Raw genomic sequence first — 26667 nt, 5'->3', positions numbered from 1 at the left:
AATTTCTTGCCAGTAAGCAGCATTCTGAATGCACAACAGCAGTTAAGTAGCATTTTTATGGCACAGTTGTAATGCAGCCGTATATTTTGCCAAAAGCGACTTTTAAATAGTATTTAAAACGACTTAAATGTTTATCAGGTAGCCGTTAAGACGCATTCTGCATGCTTATTGATTACCTGGGTTGTATAACAGTTTAATCAACGATTATTTATTAAACTTATTAATTAATTATTGGAATATACCAGTACTTTCCTCAAGATGGTGAGTATCATTGAATAGTTTATAAACAGTCCAAAGTTCAAAGGATTTTCTCCTATGCTATTTTTACGGGAATGGTTTTACCCAATAATATACGGGAATAGGCTACCTACATATATATCCCCTATTCAGCTCTGGAAAGCGAATTGGTTCAGTGTCTCATTCATGCATCACCTGTCTCCTTAATGCGGAATCGAGCAGTTTTGACAGCAACGTCGATATCTGTGCAGAGCTGTGCGATATTACACGCGTGACGCAAAACGAGCAACCATTTTTCCTTGCCTTCGGGTGTCAGTTCGTAAAGTGCTGTCTATCGGTTCGGTTGTGTTTTGTAAGTGCTCGCGTGTAATAAATGAAGCATTCAATCCAGTGCATGTAGCGCGTCCCCCCGTCCCCTTACTGCAAGTGTGTGCATGAATTTCTCCTGGTGTTTGTGTCATTCAAGATCCTTAAAATTTTAATTGTGAATACTAAGCAAATGAAAAAGAAATTGGTAGGAATAGGTGAAGGATACGTAGGCGAAGAGGAGCACGCCTGAAAAGTAAAAGCTTCAATAGTGTGTTTTTGAGGGGGAAGAACAAGAGCTGAAAAGCGAGTAATGTGTAAAAATTTGCTATCCGTTCGTTTTCCACGATGGGAAAGTCCAAGTTTCCCGGTAAGCCGTCTCGTTTGGTAAACAAGAAGCGAGTTTCGGTTCTGTCCAGCGCTGGGTTGAATACGCTCGCCAGCAGCAGTAGCAGCGATGAGGATAACAACCAGAACCAGCAGCAGGAAAATTCGTCGACGACGGAAAAGTTGAACCAGCACCAGCAGTCACTAATACAGTCGCAAGAGCAGCAGCGCCACCAACAACAGCAAAAGCAGAATCAGCAGCCGTCACCGAAGGTATCAACGTTATTAGACAATGAAGAAATTGATCAAGATGGCGATGATGATGTTAGTAAGGTAAGTTTCATGATTACTCTTTTCACTCAAAATATCGTATCAAAATAATTTGATGGAATTCGGTATACTCGTCCAAAATTTATTTTCCTGGGATACATGTCAGCAGATTTCAGCGTATGGGGCTTATTCTTTCAAGTTACCAGTTAGGGTGTCGTAGTTCATGTACGTTGCAGAAAAATTTGGCCCAGAAATGTTCAGGATTTTTTTCGCAACCATCAAACTCAGGTCATGCAAGCGAACCGAACGTGATGAAAAACCTGAGAAGAACCACCAAGAGGAATTTTTTTGACGTGTGCGAGAGAAAAATTCGAACGCTCCATGATGGTGTGAGTATCGGCATGAATGAAACAGTACCGAAAAAGGAACATGCGAAAACAGCGCCCTCTCGCAATCGATTACGCTTGTGTAGACTGTAACGGTTGTTTGTGTGCGTGAGCGAGACCAAGAACCTTAAAAACGGAAGGTGTGTGAGTGTGAATGAAAAATGTTAGGGAAAATAAATAAAAATAGTGCGCAAAAATTTCGTCGGGAAGCTACCCTGCTACTTTGGTCGCCTGCTTTGTCGATTGATGTGCAGGACGGGGACGCGCGATGACTCAATCGATTTAAACACTGTGCATAAGGGTCAATAATGAGAATGAGAAGCGGTCTCGTGCGTTGGTTGCCGAGTTAACAGAAAGCGAGAAATCATCGAACGAAGAAACCACAAACAACCTAGAGCATAACACTAACCAAAATAACAAAGAAAACAGAAATCGCAAAAGAAGACCATTCATCAAAACAAACCTGCCCTTTTCGAATGGTTTTTAAATTTAGCTGTCTTCTTCCAGACGGCTCCGAAGAACGGAACAAAATGTTATGGGATTTTTTTTTTCACCGATGTTCCTACACCGCCGAGTCGTAAATCCTGTTGCACAATAAAACGCAATGGTTTGCCCTTCGGTGGGCTATTCTTCGAAGCGGGTATCAAACTTTGTAAACAAACTCGTGTTTTGCTTATATCGCAGAAGACTTTTGTACAATTGCTATTGAGTAAAGTGAAACTGGATTAACTTATAATTCTTTAGGAAAGTTTGCTCTCCTAGGGGAACAGAACCTGGTTGTTCGCAATGGTTTTCTATTAGAAAAAAATTATATATAAATTGTATCTACATTGAATAAAAAATGTAGTTCCATTGAATTGACAAATCGTCCCAAAGGGGTGTCTTATGTGCAGATACGTCTATGTGGAGTTCGAATAAGGTTTCCTCAAAGAGTCGTCAATTTTGTTAGTATATGTAATTCGATTGTTATCTTTGTTCAAATGTTACTTTGAATTTTACAGTTCACATGTAGTATGTCACCATAAGAATTATGCGATGTTTATTAAAATGTTCAACATACGTTTTATATGAGAATTAAATTAGGTTTTTAGAAAGCCATAAGAACCTTCGAGCTTCTCTTGTCCATTTGGAATTTCTATGTTCGTATGTGTATGTCATTGAAGCCCACTGGTAAGAACATCCTCAGTAGTCCGCAACATTCGATGTAAATATAGCGAAACAATTAAAACAACAACCTACTAACAAATAATAACGACGGCAGCAATTGAATGGGCTAGCACATGCTCGGATCGTTTGCCGTCTATAAAGAATTTGTTTTGGATTGCAGACATAAAATGTAAACAAACTTACCGTAAGTGGCTAAGCGGTACTGAGGGTCTCACATGATGCCTCTGTGTATGTTCTACGTTTACCGCAAGCTATTTGCATACCAATGTATTTTGTTTAATAATGTTGAGCTTTAGGTAATTTGAACGATGCTGTTGAAAATCATTTTGTAGTGCATCTAATGTGCGGAAAAGTTTGCTGCAGCCATTTTTCATTAAACGAACCGAAGCGAATTCGAAAACATTGATTAGTTCGATGAGTTTATTTAGTAAGTTATTTTATTGCCGTTGAAAATTACGTAAAACAGATTCTACTAGTAGAATTTGATCAACAAATCAAACAAAAATCCGTTCAACTTGGCTCAATCGACACGTTTCTCACGTTATCTAGAGATCTGGGTTTTATCGTTTTGCTGATGACAAATGAAAGCGTAAAACAGGATTCTTCATTAATCCTTCATGTTCTCCAAATAGAAAAAGGATGGATTAACCAATTTGCGCATGAAGGCACAGGACCTAACTTTGAAAAGTTATATTTTAATGTTTCGTGTTCCACTCGTCAGTAACTGACACCAACTTGCTGCCAGTTAGACGATGTATAGAAACTAACACCAAATTTGTGCCAGTTAGAGCGGTGACTGGTGGTAATCGAGACATCACTCGGAACCAGCCAGTTGGTTTAGGCGCTCACAGCGTGTTAACTGTTGGATTTAGTGTCTAAAACGGCCCTTACACGTTCAATATTTTTGTCGATACACAGTATTGACATTATTGTTACAATATTTCAAACCCATTTGAAATCCACATCGTCAATATAACTTTTTTCCATTACACGTTCAATACTTGCTAGTATTGACGAAAATATTGAACGTGTAAGGGCCGCTTAACAGGCGCCAATTCGGTTTTAGTTTTTATACATCATCTAACTGGCAGCAAGTTGGTGTCAGTTACTGACGAGTGAAACACGAAATATTAGGATTCTTCATTTCCGATGTAATACTAAACCCATTCAATAAAGACACTAGCTCTTTATCACATTGAGTAGAAACAACAAAATATCTCAAAGTTTCAGGTCCCTGTGCATCGGTTCCTCTATGTATGGGTAATCAAAACTTCGGATACGCCTTTGCGTTATCATTAAACAATGCATTAAAAATAATATAAAAAGTTCTAATGCAATTCAGTATGCTTTTTTATTTATTCAAAAGAAGAAAATTTCTTGTTCAACTACATGAATCATTGATCCAGTTTCTATTTGCAGTAATTACGGCCTCAATATGTTTCTGGAACGCACAAAAGGTTCGAATAATAAATTCCGAATATATTCAATCACGGGTCAATGCTTTTCTGAAGCTTGCTGAATTTCAATGACGTCTAAAACAACCTTCATGACGCACCATATTGAATAATGCATTTTAGATGAGGTATAGATGGTAGCCACATATCCATTGTCCAGAACGGTATATGCTATCGCAATAACGTAGCAAATTAAAAGATTCGACGGGCTGAAACTTTGATCAAAACGCTGCTGAATGAAGCTGCTACAATAAGAGATTCAAATCAGACATATCGGAGCGCGCAGGACTATTTCGCGAACCGGTATTATTCAACGCAAACCACAGTGAATGACAACTTCAAACCAGCGAAACGAATCCCAAGACAATCAGGACAATAATCGTATACTGAGTCAAATATCATCAAATGAAATTTTACAAGCAATAAAAGATAGCAGCAAGCACAAATCTTCTATTAGAAATCATAGCATGTGATATAGGAAGAGCTCATCTTCATCGTAAATGAAGCTATGTCATCTCAAGCCCCAAGGAAGTTTTTGGTGGCATTCTTGTGCTAGTTAAAAAAAAGAAAAGTTGCGACAGCATAAAATCCTATAGCCCGATCCCACTATTGACCACCGACTAAAAAATATTCGCTAGGAAATTAAAAAATAGAATGAGTCCCCTGCTTCCACTAGTGATGTCCAAAAATGCTGTTATCAAAAAATGTAATATTAGATCGCATCAGCGAGTTTAAACAACGGCATGAAAACGCAATGTTAGTAACACTCGATTTCGACCATGCTTTCGATAGATTGAAGTACAGCTTCCTTGCAAGAACGGTAAGACAAATGGACCTCAATCCGGAGCTGATGAATTTCCTAATATCCTGCAAGAATAACAATCTCAAAGTTCTGATCAATTGGAAGCTAGTAAGATTTAAAATTGAATGGTCAATACACCAAAGTGATCTTCTTTTAATGATCTAGCTTGCTATTTACCAACAACCTTTGCTTAATCAACTGCGTAGACATTTTCTTCATGCGGTACTGAACGTCTTTGTTCGACGAAAGCGAATCTCTGCTGCTTGGATTTTTAAAATATCTTTGATGATTCCACAGCTGTTTCTGGAGCTCAACGCGCAGTAAACTAACGCCCGAAAGATCAACACATTGAATATGACGCCATGTAGCGAGTGGTTCAATGAAATCCTCGGAATACATTTTGCCTAAGACTTCTTAAGCTTGGAGAGTTCAAGGAGAGTTCAAACAAGCATGTGGATGAACTGCTCCAGAAACATGTCATACAGAAACTTACTCTGTTGAACACGCTCATTGCGTCAAAAAACATAGTTCGCGGCATCAGTGATCCCTCCTTTACCAAACAAATACGGCGGAAAATTTATTTCGCGAATCGGCTCTTTTCTGTAGTACTCAAAGTATTTGACCCGAATTGCCTTCAATGCATTAATACTTCCTAAACATCTAGGACGATTAAATTTACACTCGCCGTCTATCAATTCCAAGGCCCTGCTAACAAACCGCATTATAAAAATCAGTTCGAATATACCCTTTTTATGAAGCTTTCTGGAGCACAACGTAAACCCTCCAAACCTTTCATGCATTCCACGAAAATTTGAGCACATCTGTACAGTAGTCAAAGGGACAGCATTTCTAACAGATGAAATAGCTAGAGCACCTACTTCTAGTATAATATAGAACTGCATTTTGAAACAGTTGATTAATCCTCAAATAGTCAAAGAAAATCTACAACGCAACTTAAGGAAAAAATTTGAAAAACGTTCGCTCCAAGGAGTTTAGTCAACGATCAGTACGGTTTTAGGTGGAGCATCGTAAAATTATAACCAGCGAGCTTTTATATAGGGTGAGCAGGAGAGCTGACTCCAACTGCAGCCAGTATCCCGACCAGACGAGACGCCATCGAACCTCACATAATATTCCAATGGAGTGAAAATAGTACCATATGTACATTTCAACGAAGCGTTGCAACAGAAACAGCGTTGGAATCGGTAGAAAAAAATCCATACTGTGTGGCGTGTGTCCCGTCGCCTCGTGTGCGAACAGCTTTACAGCTTCGTTAGGGAAACTGGATATACCAATGATCTTTCTACCGAACAAATACGTCGGGAAATTTGTACCCCGCATTGGCTCGCTTCTGTGGTATGGTTTGGTGGAAGTAAATTACTTTCGAAATATTGATACTGCCGAAACATCTAGGAGGATTAAACCTACACTAGCCGTCTATCAAAGTCAAGTCCTTGCTAACAGACTGCATTATGAAAATCGTAACGGATATACCCTTTTAGTGGAGCACAACGTAAACCTTCCAAACATTTGCGTGTCCCGATCAGACAGATGCCATGGTGCATCACATATTCCAACGCAGTGAAAATAGAATTACATATATGGATATTTCAGCGAAATGTTTTCCTGGATCTAGATTTTACAACCTCATCAGGAAGAGTTGATATACCCGGTTTTCCAAAATCAATCTACTGCAACTCGCCTGCAAATTCGCAAAACATTCTCTTCAATGTTATTGTATATGACAAGAGTTCCAGCAAACGAAAAGAACATAGATAATAAGTTTTATGTGACATGTAACTGGTTTGTAATAATCAGAACAATACATGTTTATAAAAAAATTGCTGTTCAAGATGTGGCACCAAGCCCCAACTTGTTAAAATACAATGTTCGGCCTCGATTCGTATTGCGAAATGACAAACTTACTTGAAATGTCGAACAAGACCTTCGTGCACACTTTGGCACATTTTGGAATGAACCTCGTTCCATGTTGTTACCATCCGAAGCCAGCAACCCAAACACCACAATACTAGCGGGATGCTTTGTCAAGAACACATTTTTGTACTTGTCGGTTACGACTTTTATCATGGGAAGCGAGATCGCGTAAACGTGGACTCGGGATCAACGGTAAACATGCTCTAGTCTGTAAACAGGCTCACAAGATTTTTTTGCATGAGAAAGTTCAAAATGTTCTTGCAGCACTCGACTCGTAGCTCGCAGATGCGGTTAGTTATGTGAGTTTTTCCGTTCCCTCGATTTTGCCCGCAATCATCCTTTACGATTTTCCCTGGCGTAAACTGGCTGATCCTATGTTTAGTCACCATTTTGCCAATAGAATGTCCAGGATTAATCTAACTGGCATACGAAGTGATGGCAAATATCAAGCCACGCAAAGAGCCTGTGAGGCTCCAGGGCGCGCCCCACATTATCTCTGCCCTTACCCTACCAAGCGGAGCTCTGGCAAGGTTGACTTTCTTTCCCTAGCTATTCGAGTTTGGAGATTACGGCGATGTAGATGACAAGAGCAGAAGAATTTCGCGGAAAGAAAACTTGGGAATCTACCGAAAAGTGACTCGAGGCGGATGTTGTTGTTTGGAAACTAGTTACGTTAGGGCAAGGAAACGCTAAGGGTGGCTGCTGAGAAACGGTCACAACCGAAAAAGACCAAGGAACATGATTCTAGACTGCCACAAACAACGGAACAACACCCAACTTGCAACAAAAAGTCGAGCTCAATGGCCATCATTCCGGTTGGGTACCCTGCGAATACCCCAAGCCATGAACAGCTAAATGGGGTAAACAAGGGTATCTCGAAATCGCCTGTGCACACAAGAACACAATTAAGTGGCTGCAGGATGTAACAGCTGCGATTAAGCCTTAGGAAGGCGCTTTATAGCAAGCCGTTGAAGCGTTGCAAATTCCAAGGCGTTTTATGTCGGGTATTTCTTGATATATCCTATGGAAACATCCTCTGGCTGCTGCAGAACAGGAACAACTATTTCTTTCCAAAACGCTATGGAACTGTGAAGAAAACTACGGTCCTCGAAACGGTCGAGGCTGATAACTAGTTGAACCATGTAACCGGAAAGGCTAAAATTTTCCAGTTGAAGGATACCCCGGCGAACGTGGATAAGGCTTCAGTTAATCTGATAACCAGGTGAACCATGTAACCGAAAAGACTAAAATTTATCGGCGAACGTGGAAGGACTAGACAAACACATGGACTAAAAAGGTTCCCACAGATGGGCCAGTGCGGAATACTTCACGACGGACTTCTGATCATAGCAAGCCTGCAACAATGGTAATGGGTGCATCGCTGGCAGCACGTCTCACGAGTTATACACAAAAGCCCCCTACCTGATGAGGCGCACGAACTGAAACGCAAAGAGAAGATCGAAAACTCCCTGCAGATGAAAGTGCGCAGACGACAATAACCGAGAAAAATATTGGTCCGAAGAGGACAACTGGATCGTCGTGCAGTACACAGCCTGCGACTAGCCTTCGGCAAAATAAAGGGAACGAAGGTTTGACCCCCAAAATTGAATGCCAAAAACACCAAAGCCATGAGCAGCATACGCTGCATCCAAAGGTTCATCAAAGGTGCCGCAAGCGTCCTTGCCCGGCGTTTTACTAAGGAGCGTCTGGATATCCCGTGGGCAAATAAACACACAATCTTTGGGTTAAATTCCTCAGCTCACAAGATAATATTTTCTAATTTCCTCTTAAGACTGATGCTTTCCGTTTCATTCTACTATAATTATACTGGGAAACTTGTATTTCACCATCACAGATACTAGTGTTTTGACTGCGACGTAAAGTCTTCTTCTGTGTTCATATCAGTCTGAAGGCTGATATGAACACTAAAGAAGATTATGCGTCGTAGTCGAAATGCTTGTATCTGTTGTTTGTTGGCGGAAAGCAAATGGTTCTACAGTAGAATTAAATGGAGGACATCTGTCTCAAGAGGGTTAATTGTGACATGTTACTAACTCACTCAAAAAGTTTTGATTTTTGTAAAAAATGAGGATATTCCAAAGACCACTCAACTCCAAACTGTTAAATGGGGCAATAAAATTCTCTCCAATTACAGGATTCGTTCAACAGGACGTTGCAATAACAGTGGATTCTCCGACGACTGGGGTAAACAGGATATTGTGAACGCACCTGTCTGCTTCCCTGACGATAAGGATACAGTACCACCTTCTGAAATCGGTGCCCTCGTAAAGTTCTGTAGAAGCATTAACAAGCCGTCATTCATTGGATGTGACGCCAATGTGCATTACATAATATGGGGTAGCACGGATAAGAATACCAGAGGTAGGTACCTACTAGAATATCTTTCGTCGTATGATGTCATTGTATGCAATAAGGGAGTTGAACCTACATTTATGCGCGCTGTTAGTAGCGAAGTACTTCCATTATTCAGCGCTCAAATAACGAAAAAGATAAAGAATTGGCACGTCGGGTCATAGACACATAATGTTAGCCATATAAGCCAATAAAACCAAAGTGCAAAAACAGGAAAATCAGTAAAGCAAACCAGTGTGTATACGGCTTACTTCTGGGACAATCGAAAAGAACGGGGAGTCCAATCCAATCTAGCAGATTGGGATAATGCGGCAAATGACATGCAAACGAGGATCATAACCACCTTTAACGATAGTTACCCTTTTGTAACGTAATCTATACGTCGCGATGTTCCTTGGTGGTACGAAAATTTAACAACACTTAGGAAAAAAGCTAGGCGCCACTAAAGCGAAGATTACTGGCAACAGACCAAGTCACAGGACCGCTCTTACTAATTACAGTTGAGAAAGGCTAAAACTATCAAAGGCCGTTTCGCCTTCTAAAAACCTTGTCATAGGATAACACATGGCCTAGGGCAAAAGAAAAAAAAGCAATAGCTCCCTCATAATGAACACTTATTTTACTGGTTCGGTTGCGAAGGACGAGAATTCAACAGGTTTTGATTGTGATTGACTCCGTCCTAACAAAACTTGTGAGGCATGACAAAAAGTGGCCTATCAAATCTTCCTTCCATCTCCAATTAAATGGTCTATTAACTCCTTCAAACCCTTCAAATCTCCAAACCCTGGTAATGCTTCAATATTTCTTCAAAAATCGGTGGACATACTCCTTCCAGATCTATTAAACATGTTGAGGTCCGGTCTTATTCTTGGGCACCCACATAGCAGCTTGAGAATAGTTGGGTGATATCTACTCCAACAATGGGTAGATAAAACTCAACACTTAACGGAGTGTTGTACAAGGTTCTGGATGGAGCAAAGGCCGCGAAGGTTAACTTTGAACGACTAGTCGGTTCACTGAATCGAACGGATTACACGGCACTGCTCACCAAATCCCGAAAACGTCAACGAAGCACACGAAATATCTTTAATCGATTTACGGAATGCCAAACAATTTCAATTCGTTTGCATTTTAATGATTTATTGGAAACCAGGAAATTCTCTGTTTAGCTTATTACGCTTAGACCTTTATTAACATTCGGACTCGGTAATAGTTGGACAAGGAATGAAACATGAAATGTTTCACGCGGAAAATGAGCATACCATGAGAACACTCTCTGTGCAGCATTAGCTGCGCGAGAGTATCACAATTTGACAGTGTGCGTGATGTCAAACGGTCATAACTAGATCAAGAGTGTGAAGTGTTGCAAGAAAGATAGGGTAAACAGGTCTAATAAGCCCCCTTAAGGAAAAATAGCTATATTTCACCATTCGACGCTATGATCTTCTCACTAATGAGTCTAATTTATTGTTATATTAGTCAGAAATTAGCACCCGTTTCATTTTTTTATTAAAAACATCCTGATACAAGTACCATTAAACATTTTTCAAAGGTGCCTAAATTCTAGTTTTTTCTTTCACCCAGGGCAAAATGCCCCCGGTGAACGTGTAATATGCCCTACAACAAGAGGACGGTATGCCCCACAGCAATCGGTGAGTATGCCCCACAAAAATGGGTGGGGCGTTTTGGTCGGTGATGAGCTGTTGTGAATACATGAATAATTCTACACACACACACACACATATAGTTTTAAGCCAAGCTAAAAACTAAGATAGTTGCTATAATATTCTAGTAAGCTACTTGAAATAGTTCTATCGAATCCGACTGTTTCTAATTGGTTGTAATGCTATTGGAAAAAGTGGAAGCTTACATAAAAGTAGCTCTTTTGAAACTTTTGTGTATATTGTTGTTTTGCAACATATTAAAAATACCAAACTAACTTAGTACGTTGATTTCATGAAACGATACTGTTATCAGTCATTTTTACTTTTTAGATAATTCAGGAATCCTGGGAATCGAAGAGGGGCATTTAACCCCGGTGGGGTGAATTATACCCTTTTACCCTACTGTGTGACACATTCCAAGTGCCTTTGCATGTAAGTCCGATCACGGAGCACTTATCAAATGTTCCGTTAAACAAATACCAGAAGGACAAAGCCTCGGAAACAATCCTGCGACACTTATTGAGAAAATCCCTTGATTACAAGGAAATTATATTTTTCGCTTTTCGGGATTTCAATTGAGGACTGAATCGGGATTTCAATTGAGGACTGAATTCTCGCAATGCCTAAGTATCGGGTGATCACAGCCACGTTGGGAGACACTAAAGTAACTATAACAGCCAATATAGGCTGCCCTAAGGAGGTGTGCTATCACCGCTGCTCTGGATGATCTGACTGAAATGTGTTTCGAGACCCACTACAGCTATGGAAACCATGTTTCAGCTACCTTCAATGCACAATGAGGGAAGCGAGACTTGACTCTCTGAGAGTGCTAAATTGCAAAACGTTACCTCCAACTGCGAGTGAAATGAGTGAAGCACAAAATAAATTTCGCCTATTACGAGAGAACACAATCATGCTTGACTTTTCGCAGACCCGTTTTAGACCTACAGTGCGCGAGGTGGAACAGTTGATGAATGTGAAAATGCACCTTGTGCTTACAGAAGTTTCACACATACAATTATATCATACGGGACAAGTAGTACTAATAACGTTCAACTTCTTAGCCAAAGCAGAAAGCTTCAAACAACATGCAACGACGTCGAATATGAAAACGTCAAAACCTAGATACCCGTGTATATGGACCTCGATCTGATGGAAATTCGCCTAGCACGGATTACATTAGAAGATTCTTGTCGAAGAATGGAGAAGTGGGATCGGTTACAAACATGGACAGTTAGAGAAACTTTCCCTGTCATTCTCAATGGTGTTCGAATGCGACTGAACCCACCTATACCACCTTACTTGACTTTCGGGAGCCGATAATTCCAAGGTGTTAACTACATTCAAAGAACTCGACCCGCATACCTTAGACAGACGCTGACGTGCCAGTTCTGTAACCGGACGACACACAATGGTAAGCCATTCGCCAAAACAACTAAATAAAACTGAATTACTCTACAAACATTTCCAAACAGCCTTCAACATATGCCGATACACCACAAGCCCCGGCCAAAAAATAAACGCTGGACAAACAATATCCCCAAGCCAATAGTCAACATACCCAGGAAAGAAATAAAGAAAAAACTTCGCCAAAGCCACACAAAAACATCCAACAGCGAGAATCAGTGCTGGCAGCGATGACAACATGGACGCAAACACGAGCGAGAACGAAGGCAGACCGAATGATCAGCAAGCGGCAGAGTGAACCTGACCATTAAATACGAGAAAGGGAAAGCAGTGCGCCCAGAATAGATTGCAGCAACAACTGATTGTTTTTCTATTTATGTATTGTTGTGAATTGTATTTTATTAGTTCCTTGGATTGCATATTATTTCCAAAAAAGGCGAATAACCCTTTGGGGTTAAAACCATTATAAACTAGTTGATGGGGATTTAAATGGTCACCTGAGCATAATAAAGAAACTCAAACTAAACCTTAACTTGGCCACAGCTCAAAATAAAGTGTAGGCTACACCGAACTTCGACATCTGATGTAAGATCTACATCGTGAGTCGTCATATGTGGGAAGATGGTTCCGTACTACCTTAAGATACAATATACGGATGGTTTAAATGGGCGAGCTGATGGCTCGGGAATCTATGAAGCAGGAATTAAAAAAGCGATATCCATAGGCAAGTGGCCTACCGCTTTCCAGGCTGAGGTATATGCAACATACACCTGCTCGGCGGTCTGCAGAAAACGAAATTACAGGCATGTAAAAATCACAATCTCTTCAGACAGCCAAGCAGCAGTGTACGCTATAAAGTCATCAAAATGTGAGTTCAAATTTGTATGGGAGTTCTTTCACATCTTTACAATAATTGGCAGCCCTGAATTCTGGGTCACCACGGAGTCGAATTAGTCTGGCGTGGTCCATCAAACATGTTCGTTGAGTCAGAACCATTTCTAGTAATATCTACCTACTATCGACTATCAACTTGGGTAAGATATCAACTACTAAACGACTGACGTAACATAGTTGGTACTCGACAAGCTAAGAAATCCATACATCCAGCCAAAAAACTAATGGATCTAAAACGAAAAGACTTAAGTTTAGTCACAGGCTTGTTTATAGGACATTGTCCTGCCAAGTATCACCTGAAAAAATGGCAAAAATCAAGATAATTATCGATTCTTTAACTACGAGCCCGAGAGCTTGGAAAATACTGTCTGCCATTGTGCAGCATTATTTCTTCGATAGAACCGATACCGTGAAAGGCATCATATAATGCCTTGCGAGGTATAGCATACCTGTTCCAAACGGATCCTCAGCTGCATTAATAATGTAGTACCCGGTTGAGATGGACAAACAACTCACTTTCAATTGCAATGAATTCGGGCAATTTGTGACATGTAGAGCAAACAGGGGCAGCCACAAAAGCAATGGCGTGAGTAGTAATGGTCGAAGTGGCAAAGTTTCCCGCAACAGGAAAAAAATGTGCTTAAGAATCGTAAAAATACTATCTAAAATATTGAAGGCGATAAAAAGACCTAAACGATGCAATTTATAATTTTGTCTTTTTACTTACTGAAACGATGAAGCTCCGATTTAAGTGATAGTTTCACCACTTTTTGTATTTACTAAAAAGTGCGCAAATGCGCGAAAATCCTACGTTCGAAAGAAATAAAAACTTTAGTTTTTGGCTCTAGGACAAAAATTGCGGGAGCTAGATTTTCGGCCTTGAATCCAAAAAAAGCCGTCGACAGGGAAATGCTCTCTATGACAAAACTATTCGAAAAATTTCTATTGTGAACATCACCATTAGTGTTATAAATTACATTTGAAAGGAGTTCGATTCATCTCTTCATTGCGTCCAAGAAAAATTTCAAGGGATATATCCATTTTCTCGTGATACGCAGGGGTGTAGTGCCTTAGGCGTGATCTAATTAGCCAATGAATGCATAATACTTTTGGAACAGAGAATTAGATTGAACAGATCTCCCTTCCAATCGTGTAAACGTTAAGCTATTTTATGCATTGAGTATATGTAGATACATGTCACTTAAGGGAGGGGGAGATGTAATGTATTTCACGTGAACGGTAATCGCTCCAAAAATAATTATTTTTTGGTTGTTCCGAGAGTGTTGCTGAGTAGACTAGTCAATTTCATAAAATGAAGCATAGCAAAATGTAGAAAATTGGGTGACACTTCGAAAAAAAAATGCTGTGTGCATCATAACTCAAAATCTCTTGTACCAATCGCAATTCTTCTCATTGTTGCGCAGGCAACTAAGGGAGCTTTTTACAAAATAAGTATTATCATTATTATTTTTACAAGTTTCAAGGCACTACGAAGTCAAAAGTCGAGAAAGAATTAAAGCTCCTATAGTTACCTGGGGAATTATGTTATTGTTATTGTTCAATTGTGGCATTAGTACATGGAAAAATAGAATATACTAGCAAACATACTAACATTGCTACGTACACGACTATGTCTATAGATATGATTCTGTGACGTTGAATATCCTTTCCAGACGGAGCTCAAACATACGATGATTAGCTCATGAAACCTCCTTTACCGCCAGATTAGCGCGAACAATTTTTATTTTTTTTTCATTTCAATCAGCCAAAACAGTTATGAAGAAGGCCAAAACAATGAAAAGGAAAATGATCTGACTGCTGTGGTCATATCGGTTTTCATACCGCCGAACACAAAAACAAATTGTGCAAAAATCAAATCGATATTTCGTACAGCCTCGATGCAGTTTCAGCAGCGAAAATGTGCAGGTATGCAGCACCCAGCCAGCACAGCCTACCACCTAACGTACCTGCCTCCTACCTGCCGCACTCCGCACGCACAGGTGCCCTCCCTTCGTTCACGTAATCGCCGATAAGTGCGAAATAGCCGAAGGTATTAATAGTAACGAGCGAAATTAATAAAACAAGACCGCAACACGAATTGGTTGTTGAGCGGAAGAAGAAGGAAAAAAAATGAAACGCTCAGTTGTGTGCCAATATTTGCGTTTGTTACGGTATGCGTGCGTTTCATTTTTTTTTCTTTCATCGTCAAACCAAATGATGGATGCTGCGATGTTTTCCCCCTGCAAACCGATCATGCAGAAGACGGTAAAAGTTGTACTGGCAGTGCGTTGTAAGGAAAAACGAACATGAAATAACAATAATAACAACTACCGACAACACGTAAAAGTCAGAGGAGATTGTGCGGTCACTTCATCTCACCTCGCACACGTCTCTCCGATCGGTTACACTCGATAAATTGTGCGGTCGTACAAAAGGTTCCGCTTTTATTTGCGCTAAATGAAAAATGATCGATTCCGATGGGTTCATTTCGTTGTGTATTACGAAAGGGATATTATTAGGTTGGACATTGTTTGCTCCGGGTGCTACTACACGCTCATTAGTAAATAAATTGTGGATTAGATATAAAGGCTAGATCATTCAGAAATGGATCACTTAATTTTAGGGATACCGGTGCTTCGAAGTGACATGTTGAAGCTTTTGAAAGCGTTTTGTTGCTCGTAAACAGTTCTTCACAATTTTAAATTAACGTGGTTCCGAGATATCATGCAGGAAAACAATCATTCGTAGTTTCTTCCAAAACCAATAAGCGCCTACGTGGGTCTGCAAAAAATGCTGGATTATTCCAACAGTAGTGTAGCTCGAGCGATTAAAAATTTCAAGGAAACTTTTCAAGTTTCGGAGTGAAAATTGCAAATCACTCGAAAAATCTAGTTGATCCCAACATTTTGGATTATGATTTAACGAAAAAACTGAATGCTATACGTTTAAGGTGCGGCGAATCCGTTTCCGAGAAGATTACAAATGCTTCTGAGCAAGTAAACAACCGAACCGAAACCTCAAACAACAAACAGTAGCTAGAATCTAGGCCTGTAAGCTGTACCACCAGGAGCTGGCGAAACTCAATGGATGCGTGTTGATCGACGATGAAACCTATACGAAAGCCGATTTCAGCAATTGCAGTGTCTTAAATTCTACAAAACTTCTTCACATCTATTCCTGTGGCTGGAAACATAGCGTTCTTGAGTCGTATAGAATTTGGAAGGTTGTATACCATTCCCCCGAAAGCCATTTCCCAGAAAGCCATTCCCCAGAATTCCTTTCCCCAGAATGTACCATTCCCCAGAAAGACATTTCCCAGAATGTACCAATCCCTAGAAAACCATTATCCAGAATGCCCCATTCCCCAGAAAGTCATTCCCCAGAATGCCCCATTCCCCAGAAAAGTTATGGTTTTTATTTATTATTTGTGGTTAAGCCAAAGGTTTACGCATACCTAATTAAAGAAATTTATGCGGTGTTAAGCTGCTGAGGATGTACCGTCGAAAGCGGCGGCCTTTCGCAAGTAAACCTGTTATCCTCTCGTATAGCCGGTTTACTCGAACATAGGACTTGGTTCCTTCTTTCAAACATGAGCAGTTCTTTGAATTTGTACTCCAAGCAACTCTTGCACGCAAACTTGTGATCTTTTCGTCTGCCCGGTTTATTCAAACATAGATGTTGATTCCTTCTTTGGAGCTTTGGATGAATCCATATTAAAATCGAAATGAATGCATATTTTGACAAATGGTTTCGTGGATTTTTAGAGCATTTATCTTTCTTTTGTATTGGGAATGTTTCGTACGCAAATGTACGATCCACCCGATTGCTCGGTTTACTCAAACAGGTTGCACTAAATACATTCGAAAGTATTTTCATACCTTACGCCAAATGGTACTTATAGTACAGAGTTACAGACATAACACTCGACAACAATTATTCGTCAATGCTAGCGATCATTTTGAATTGAATATATTATTAGTTGGGACTGTTATCGCATTTGCGATTATTGCGCCAATGACATATGCGCAAGTATACGGGGGATATACCAATTGCTCCTGGGCCTGAGGGTTGACAAATTGTAAATGAGTGGTTGGAACCGTGTATAAAAGGTGTAGCTAGTGTTTTGGCCGAATTGGCGCAACGATATTTTTGCGAGGAGCCGCCGCTTTCGACGGCTTATCCGTACCAGCTTAACATCGTGCATCATGCATCAGTTCCTTGACTTAGGTAATGTACAAAGTTTTCGTTTCGCCACACAACCTTACTTACATAACACTGTTACATTCATTTGGATCCTAGAAAGAGGGCTACCCTAGGGGCAGATCACTTGTGATGCATTTTTAAAAATCAGCGAAATTAAATGCATTTATTTTCATCAAAAAAGAAATTCATAATGTATTTTGCGTTGCGTGCAATGTTTTTGCGTTGCGTGCCATGTTGTTTGTGTTGCGTGTAAGATGTCAAAACCATACAGAAAAACTAGCCCTACATTTAACAAAACGTCGGACAAAGTAGATCAGCGTAGGACGTTTGTTAAACAAACTTTTCTGCGAGGCAGTGCAAAGCTGATGCAAAAATGGAAATTAAATGCATTTTTTCAATTTGATGCAAATTTCTTATACATTCTTAGAGTGATCTGCCCCTAGGGGCTACCGCTTTCTATGGTTGTTGTTAAATGGCACTGAAAAACACACCTGTACTGAATTTTGCGATTTGTCCTATATGTATGTTTATATTATTAAAAGAAAAGTAAAAATATTACTATTGTCTAATGCTGGTACCAGTACACTTTTCGAGGGGAGCAATATGGCCAACATAATGAAAAAATGTTTTGATTTTCATCAACAAAATTTCCCACTTCAAAAAGAATGTCTGGGAAATGGTTATATCTGTGGAATGAACTTATGAGCATTGGTTCATTCTGGATACAGTTTTCTGGAGAATAGTTCTTTCTGGGGAAAACACTTCGGTATTTTAGCTTCTGTGGAATGATTTTTCGGGAAAGTTAGCTTTATTTAAATGCGGAATAAATAATGTCATCCTAACTTCCGGTTTCAACACAATGCAAATCATTTCAAATGTGACCGAATCGAAGAATGTCGTTCGATGGAAATGAGAACGAGTAGTACGTTTGAGAAGATCAAATCTATATAAAAAAGTTAAACTTTTCTGGGGAATGACTTTCTGGGAGATGGTGCATTCTGGGGTATGGAATTCTGGGGAATGGTACATTCTGGGAAATGACTTTCTGGGGAATAGTACATTCTGGGGGATGATATTCTGGGGAGTGGAATTCTGGGGAATGGCTTTCTGGGGAATGATTTTCGGGGGAATAGTATACAATCAATTTGGAAGTATATAGAAAAAGTGCCTCAATAAAGCCCTATGGTTTCCCAGTTACGTCTTGGTCAGATTTAGCCAGCCGCCATAACAGCTAGAAATGATACAACGACAATAGATACTGACGATGGAGGGATCAGTTAAGTTCATAGGACTTCTCTGAAGTTCATTGAAGTTGGTAAAAATGGCCTGAAAATTGATTCAAAATGCATTCATAAAAACGGACTGAAGATTGATTCAAGCTTATAATGGAATCAAAACTTTAATTTAGCTCGGTAAGCCAATGCAAGTGAAATTTTCCTTGACGAATTTGGTAAAATTCATTTGTGCATTAGAGCACAAAACCTACGTTAAAGTTGTTTTAACGTATCGCGTTTCGCTACTTAAGTTCATAAGACGTTCCTTAAGATTGTTAAGATTTCCTGCTGAGTGTTGGACTTCCCTGGAACTCGTGGGATTTACTTGAAGCTAGAAGAGATCCTGAAGCTCGCTAAATTGATCCGGGATCTTTAAAGTTTGCAGTTTGTATTAACTCGAAAGTATGCTTCATGCGCATACTGGTTTCCCTCAAGATTGCAAAATGAAGTAAAACTCTTATTACGCGTAGATGTTCTATTAAAGCAAAATGCATGAACAATTGTAACTACGTACTTTCGAGGTAAGCAATTCCGAAGAATAATTGAACAATCGAAAGATCTGCAGATCGTCAATTTAGGTATGCAGAGCTGGAACAAATTATAAAAATGAAGAACTTGTAATAATTTTTCGTGTTCGCAAACGCAAATGAATTTTGGGTTAAATAGTCAATATTTTAAACTGACGATGAGAAATTTTTTATGTTTGCAATTTCATGACATGTCACAGTTTCATCGTAGACTTGGGCAAGCATTTCGACTAGAATTGGTCATATCCTACATTTAGGATCAAATTAATAATGGAAGTATTAGTTCCAAGCAAGTATAAAATAAAAACGGTCATGTGACGGGTTCAAAAATCGGAATCGAAAAGTAGAAACGAAATACGGCTTATCATGATTTTTACGAAGTAGACGCGGATTTTTCGACTGGACCGGGTAGAGTAGACTGATAGGGAATCGAGAGATTCTAATGCCCTTTTTGTCTGGAATTAGATAGATCATTAATTGAGTATAAGCTCAGTGATTTGTGTTTCGTCTTCATCTCTTCAGCACCACGCCACTTGACTACTGCACCAAGTTGTAGCTACTCCACAATTGGAAACACTAATTTTGAACATACTAAACTACTTAATGATTTTCGGAACTGTACAGGATGGTAAATGTTACCAAAAACGTCTTACCGGGTCTTTGAAATTCATGCGGTTTAGTACTCATATTGCAAATATTATCACATTTCAGCAAATTACTAGTATTAGAATTGCTCCAAGAGTATCCAGAAATGACCCTAAAATGACGTTCTTTCAACATTACTTGAAAAAAAAAACCCATTGATTTGTGAATATTGCGCAAGGTTTCATATGATTCAGTAATTGACCATGGGGGGAGGGCGGGGATAACGTAATTGGTAAATCGATTGCCTTGTACGCAGTTCAGCTGGGTTCGATTCCCAACCCCGCAAATTGGGTTAGAGATTCATCTAATGATATTTTGCTAACCCGAATAAAGAGGAGAGTGACCCTAAGGTTAAAACCCCCATAAACAAAACCAAAACTAACTGACCAAACGAAAAATGAAAAGGATCAATGCATGAAATAGAGAGTTCTTGGCACACAGTACAATCACATAACAAAACAGTAAGCACCCTAGATTCTTCTCTAAGAAATAATGAAACCTATTGATAAAGCCTATATCTCTTTACCATATTGGTTTAGGAACAATAAAATATCCTTAAGTTTTAGCTCCCTGTAGATGATCTATTTATGGGGAACCAAAAAATCCGAATAAGCAGTTGCATTACTGCAAGGCCGTTGTTTATCAGACAACATTTATTTATTTATTTATTTCGTCAATCGATGTAGACTACAGATTTCCTTAATTACTAATGTGTATATTTCGTGAATTTAGTATAAATGAAGCAATTTCGGCTTTTACAGAATCATCCTCTTACGCGTTAGAATTTCTTTTGTGTATAAAATATTGTTTTAGTTTCAGTTTAGACATTGTAAAATCAATTGAGTCGCAATAGTGATTATAAATAGACATCATTCGATTTATGGGGCTATATTTTGCATAGTTTGTGCGAAAAGGAGTTATTGAAAATATACTTCGATTTCGTAGCTGTCGTGAAGGTGCATAAAAGTTCAATTTGGATAAAATTTCAGCTGAATCGATACGATGTGAAACGATATTATTAATGAATGAGAGCATTGCAAATTCGAGACGCTCCTTTAATGTTTGAATATTGATAAGCAAGCAGCGTGCTTCATAAGATGGCAGAGGGAATGCTGTCCATCCTAATTTACGAAGGGCAAATAATAAAAACTGTTTTTGTACCGATTCCTCATGTCTGCTCATCAGGCATTGCATTTATCGCTCATATGAGTAAATGCGCCCGGATAGCTTGCTACTGCGACAATAAAAACTCACATTTTCACACGAAAAGTTATTGGCACTCACACAACTTCTCCGGATAAATAAAACAGCCGGAGAATGAGATAATGAGTTTGTCACGGTATTCTTCATTCGCTCGCTGCTTTCCTGTCGTTATTCCAAAACACGAAAAAACAAGTCTATCATATTTCTTCGCCGCTTTTCTTTGTAATTAAGTGTATTTTTTTGAAGTTTTAATTTATTTTCACAAAATTAAAATTTTATCACCTTCTCCGGTGAGAAGGAAAAAGTCAAATAAATTTTATCCGGAAAATCATTCTCACGCTATTTGTGGAGAAGGAGAATTTTGCGACTCATCTTATCTCGGAAAAGTTGGACCTCGGATAAGCTTCTTCTCGCGTGAGTGAGAGAGAATTACAATGCCTGCTGCTCATGCTTCATGTCTGCTTGAAAAAGGGCACCAAATAATACTGCAATATTCCAATATCGACCCAACATATGCAATATATAATGTTTTTATTGTATAAGGATCTTCAAAATGATAGCTAAAGCGTTTTATAAAACTGAGCATGTTGTTAGCTTTGTGTATAATTGTGTTATAATGATCAATAAAATTTAACTTTGAATCTAATATAACACCTAAATCCCTAATTCTTTCACATTTTACTACAGACTGATTTCCTAAGGTAATCTCAACATTCGATGTTTGTCGTTTTCGACAAAAGGTTATTCAATTACACTTTTTCACGTTCAGTTGTAAGAGGCTTTTTTGACACCACATGTGGAAAATTTGTAATTCGTTTTGAAATGTATTAATATCCTCGGCATTTTTTATCTCCAAATAAAGTTTCATATCGTCCGCATAAATTAGTATTTTCAGTTTTTTGAGAATGAAGGAGATATCGTTCACGTATAAAATAAACAATAGAGGGCCTAAATGAGAGCCTTGTGGAACTCCTGAGGTGACTTTAATTGGATTAGATTGCTTTCCTTTAAATTTAATTATTTGCTGGCGTTCGGAAAGATATGATTCTAACCATATAAGTAGCCCAGGCTCAATGCCGATCTTTGTCAATTTATAAAGTAACATAAAGCTCCATCATCGGATTCACAAAGATCACACGAAGAATACTCAGCATATCGTCACTGTTGTGCTATCTTATGACAAACGCCACATTATTTGTTTGAAAAATCTCTACAAAGTGGCGTTTTCAGAATTTTGAAATTTTACTTTGTTACTTATATATAGCGAGAAACATGATGAGAAATTGTGAGTTTTTTACTTCAAATCACTGTATCTAGGGATTTGCTCAAATTATATTGAAGTTTTAGATATTTTTATGTGTGAAAATGTCTGAGGAATACAATGGCATAAACATTTTCAAAAGAAAATTACACGAGTTGTGAGAAAAACACTGTTTTAGTTTTAAACTGGAAATAAAGCATATTTGGCAACACTGTAATCAAAAATAACAATTTTATCCAGATTCCCTGACTCATTTCCTCCAAAATGCATTTCACCGATTGCTGATAGACCATATGAACGCAAAGATATGAATAAAAGTTAAAAATTGATGATTTTTTTCTATGGAAAATTTTCCATGCACGATTATGACACGTCATACAAATGTTGTCATCAATGCACGCCTATGACACGTGTGAGTGCGACTTTTGTTTACATTCATAGTAAAAACTCGCAACATAGTCAACCGATCTTCGTAATATTTGAGAGATTAATGCAGAATAGATAGAAGCATCAATTGTCTTCTTTGGATTGTATATACCATTTATAAGTTTCAAGATATTCAATCTCAAACTTTAAAAATAGTTTTTCTCGAAATGTGCTAAATGGCGCTTGTCATAAGATAGCACAACAGCGACGATATGTCATACAACTTTTGTCATCAATACACGCCTATAACACGTGTGAGTACTTTTTTTACATTCGTAGTAAAAACTCGCTCCATAATCAACCAATCGTCGTAATATTTGAGGGATTAATACAGAATAGATAGAATACTCAATTGACTTCTTTGGATTGTTTATACCATTTATAAGTGTCAAAATATTCAATCTCAAACTTTAAAAATCGTTTTTCTCGAAATGTTCTAAATAGCGCTTGTCATAAGATAGCACAACAGAGACGATATTACATAATAGCCATATAATAATTGTCTTTCCAATTTCCTGTCTGTACCCTGACTAGAGCACAGAAATTTGAAAAAAAAATTACGTTTTCGGATTCGCATCCAGCAAAAATGTTTTTGCTTAAGCGCAAGTTTGCAAGCTACGCCATTGGTTGGCAAGTACGGATGCAGCCCGGGATCGTCCTGCCACATCGCGGCATTGTTGGTCGATTTTCTGCATTGATTATACAGATTTATGCTGCTTCAGCATTCCATCAATTCAAAGCTTTCCAAATTGATATCGGAGCTGCCTCAAATTATATGATGGGCATCTGCATGACTGCCGATTATGAGCGGAAACCCATTTCTGCCACAATATGATACAACCCTTTTGAAACCATCAGAAAGTGATACGCAAAATATGCCGAAAAATAGACGTGCTTCTTGTCTATTTTGCCAATAGTTTTTTGTCTGGAATTGCCCAAATATCGCGAGTTGCAAGGTCGGATATAAGACATGCGTCAATAGCACTATTCGCAAGTATATATGCACGAGATATTTCGCGTGGATTTGTCTTGCCATTTTTGTAGAAATCTACGAAAACGGGGTTAAGTAGCTTTGCAGCATGGGACAAATGGAAATACGGTTATTCAACCTAAACTGTGGAAGCATTTCCTTCCTGCACATGGCGAGATGCTGAAGATTAATTTATACTATTCTAACCATCGTCGATGATACTATACGCGTTGACTATAATCGCAAGTCGTTCCCATGTAGATAGGGAATCCCGAAGAACGTGGAACTGACTGCAGGGAAGTATAGCAAACCTCCAATAATAGGCATGACCATCATTTGAATTCCACGATTTGCGAAGAAACAAACGTCCGCTGTTTTAGTGGTTCGCTTGACATAACAAGGATAATACCAAAGCAAATAAATATTTGTTTTGTTGGTGCTATTTTGAAAGGGGTGGAGGGGGGTGGCTGATCGAATATCAATACTGTAATATAGTTACCTTTTGTTTTTGAAAGATTGTAATTTAATGGAAGGCAAGAAAATGAAGCAGATTGAAATTCGCTTTTTTGAAACGGCATATTTTTTGATAAAGAGATTTAGGGTGGGGTTGATTTTAGCATCGGAGTAACAGCAATATCACATACAAGGAAGAGAGGATTGATAACGATGACAGAAAAGAGAAGAACACGAAGCTTACAGCTTCTGGCAATTCGTCGACAGTTATGACAGCCTTGGACGGCCAAAACAAACCGCAACGAACGCCGAGTGGTCCCCGTCGAACCCGTAGGGATTTCTCCAGGATGGTTCAGAACTTCTAGCCGTTTCGGCTCCGATGTTGGTTTATACAAGCCCGTTGGTAAAGATGAAGACCATCACGTAGTCGCGCTCCAGTGCGACTCCACAAAAGCAATATAGGGGACTTCTGAGAACGAAAAAATGAAAAAGGGAGATTTCAAATTCTTATAATGATTAAGAAGAAATAGATGAGGAACATATAGGGAAGACCGCCGTTTGCCATAACATCTATAACCGGGACGTTAGATGATCTTCCTTGGGCCTGGAGGGTATCCATTGGCAGAGACCTGGCGGAACTATACACGGTGCACGCCCAGATAACGTGTTCGATGCCGTGATAGCGTTTTGGCACGATTCGGGCCATCACACGAATGAAGTCACGACCCTCATTCATCTCTTTGGACTTGGATACCTTAGGGATTATCGAACACCTTCCTAGCTCCTTATTGCTTCACAAAGTTTGCCAACTATTCAGAGTTTTACGATGAGTAATACTGAAAAATTGACTGAAGAAAATTGGTCTTTCATAAATGTCACCTTCTAATGCACCTTAGGTAAAGTATCTACCTTCTCATTGCCCGGACTGGAGCAATGAGCAGGGACCCAAACCATTGTACTTTAAAAATATTTGTCAGATAAAGCACTTAGGGACCATCCATAAATGACGTAGCATTATATGGGGGAGGGGGGAGTTTTGTATTTTGTGATGATGTGTGACGACAGGGGGGGGGGGGGGGGGGGGGGGTAGGGGATCATGTCATGCTACGTAGCTTTTTTAAAGGGGAATAGGGGTTGACCTGATCTCACGACAATCTTACCCGTTTCATCTAACTAACATCGTTTTTGATTTTTTTTAAATTTTTTACGGGGACAACGAGGGGGTGAGGGTTACCGTCAAGCTACGTAATTATCAGGAAGGGTATATAGGATTTTGTGACGAAATGCTACGATGGGGGAGGGGGGGTGTTAAAAATCACTCAAAAAATGCTACGTCATTTATGGATCATCCCTTAGTAGCTCCCGTATTTCCCCAAAAAATACGAGGAGTGTTTTCCATGTTTCATCGAGCGAATAGCGTCAATGGAACTGAAGCTATCTGAAATGATTAAGTGATGATCCAATGGTGTACTGAATAGCAGCTACTTCTGCGGCATAAAATGTAGCTGAGGTAGACTTATATTCGTAAAACAACTTGTGTCCCTTTATTTGTAAAACAACTTGGCATTGATAATCATAATTTTGTATATCTATATTATTAGGATAAATATAATTCAACAGTTGACTCTAAAATGGACTCAAAGCGACCACTAATTCCAACAGCACTTAGAATGATTGGTTATAAACTAGCAAGATGTATAACCGAGCTTGGAGAAAAATTATTTCAGCTCCCTTGAATTGATTTTTTTGACCAGCCCAGGACGCCATGGAATTCCATCTGTAGTATTCAAAAACTGCTTGTTTCTTTTGCTAAATACTGGGAAGGTCTAAGATTCCGTCCATGAATTGAGGAAAGTTGACGAGTGTTGGAAAAAATTGTTGGGTATTGGAATCAGAATACAAATGCCTTTTGAGCCAATATATTCTGATTGCTGATTCCAATACCCTACAAAATTTTTCCACACTCGTTGACTTTCCCCAATTCATGGAGGGAATCTTAGACCTTCCCAATATGTAACAAAAGAAACAAATCCAGGGTGTCCTCTTTGTACACTGTACATCAAATTAGTTTGATGTAATTTTCCTGGATTTCATTTCTCATAACTGTTCTAGCTGCGTACGACACCTAGCTTCAACCCGGCTTCATGCCTCACCGATCTTCTATTTCTACGAATCTTGAATGCGACGTTCGCTATACGATCTTTAGAAGCTCGTCAACAGGTTAACGCTATATATATACCAATCGTCCAACCTTTAACAAGATCAACCTTCCAATAACTGTTTGCCAAATTCGATAAGTTCGGATTCAGTGAATCTTTACCAGAATGGTTCCAGTCATACCTTACCGGTGTTAAAATGGTTGTAAAAATTGGAGACCGTATCACATCTCCTGCCGCTGTCAGCCCTGGAGTTCCTCAAGGCTGTCATCTCGGACCATTCATATTTCTGCCCTTCTCAATGATTTAAACTTCAATTGATGTTTG

At 39.1% G+C, this 26667-nt stretch overlaps 1 protein-coding gene across 1 annotated transcript in view; it reads left to right on the top strand.

Annotated features, from left to right (window-relative positions):
* The first annotated feature begins 566 nt into the window (after positions 1-566).
* Positions 567-26667, top strand: part of LOC131684617 (histone-lysine N-methyltransferase trithorax) — a 177829-nt gene continuing 151728 nt past the window's right edge. The window contains exon 1 of the mRNA XM_058967638.1: positions 567-1203. Coding sequence (XP_058823621.1) covers positions 892-1203 — 312 coding nt within the window. The 5' untranslated portion in view covers positions 567-891. The remainder of the gene's footprint in view (positions 1204-26667) is intronic.

The sequence above is a fragment of the Topomyia yanbarensis genome, chromosome 2 (genome assembly GCF_030247195.1).
Source record: "Topomyia yanbarensis strain Yona2022 chromosome 2, ASM3024719v1, whole genome shotgun sequence".
Classification (NCBI taxonomy): domain Eukaryota; kingdom Metazoa; phylum Arthropoda; class Insecta; order Diptera; family Culicidae; genus Topomyia; species Topomyia yanbarensis.
Note: the sequence above shows the minus strand (reverse complement) of the source record. Positions and strands in the feature narration are given on the sequence as shown.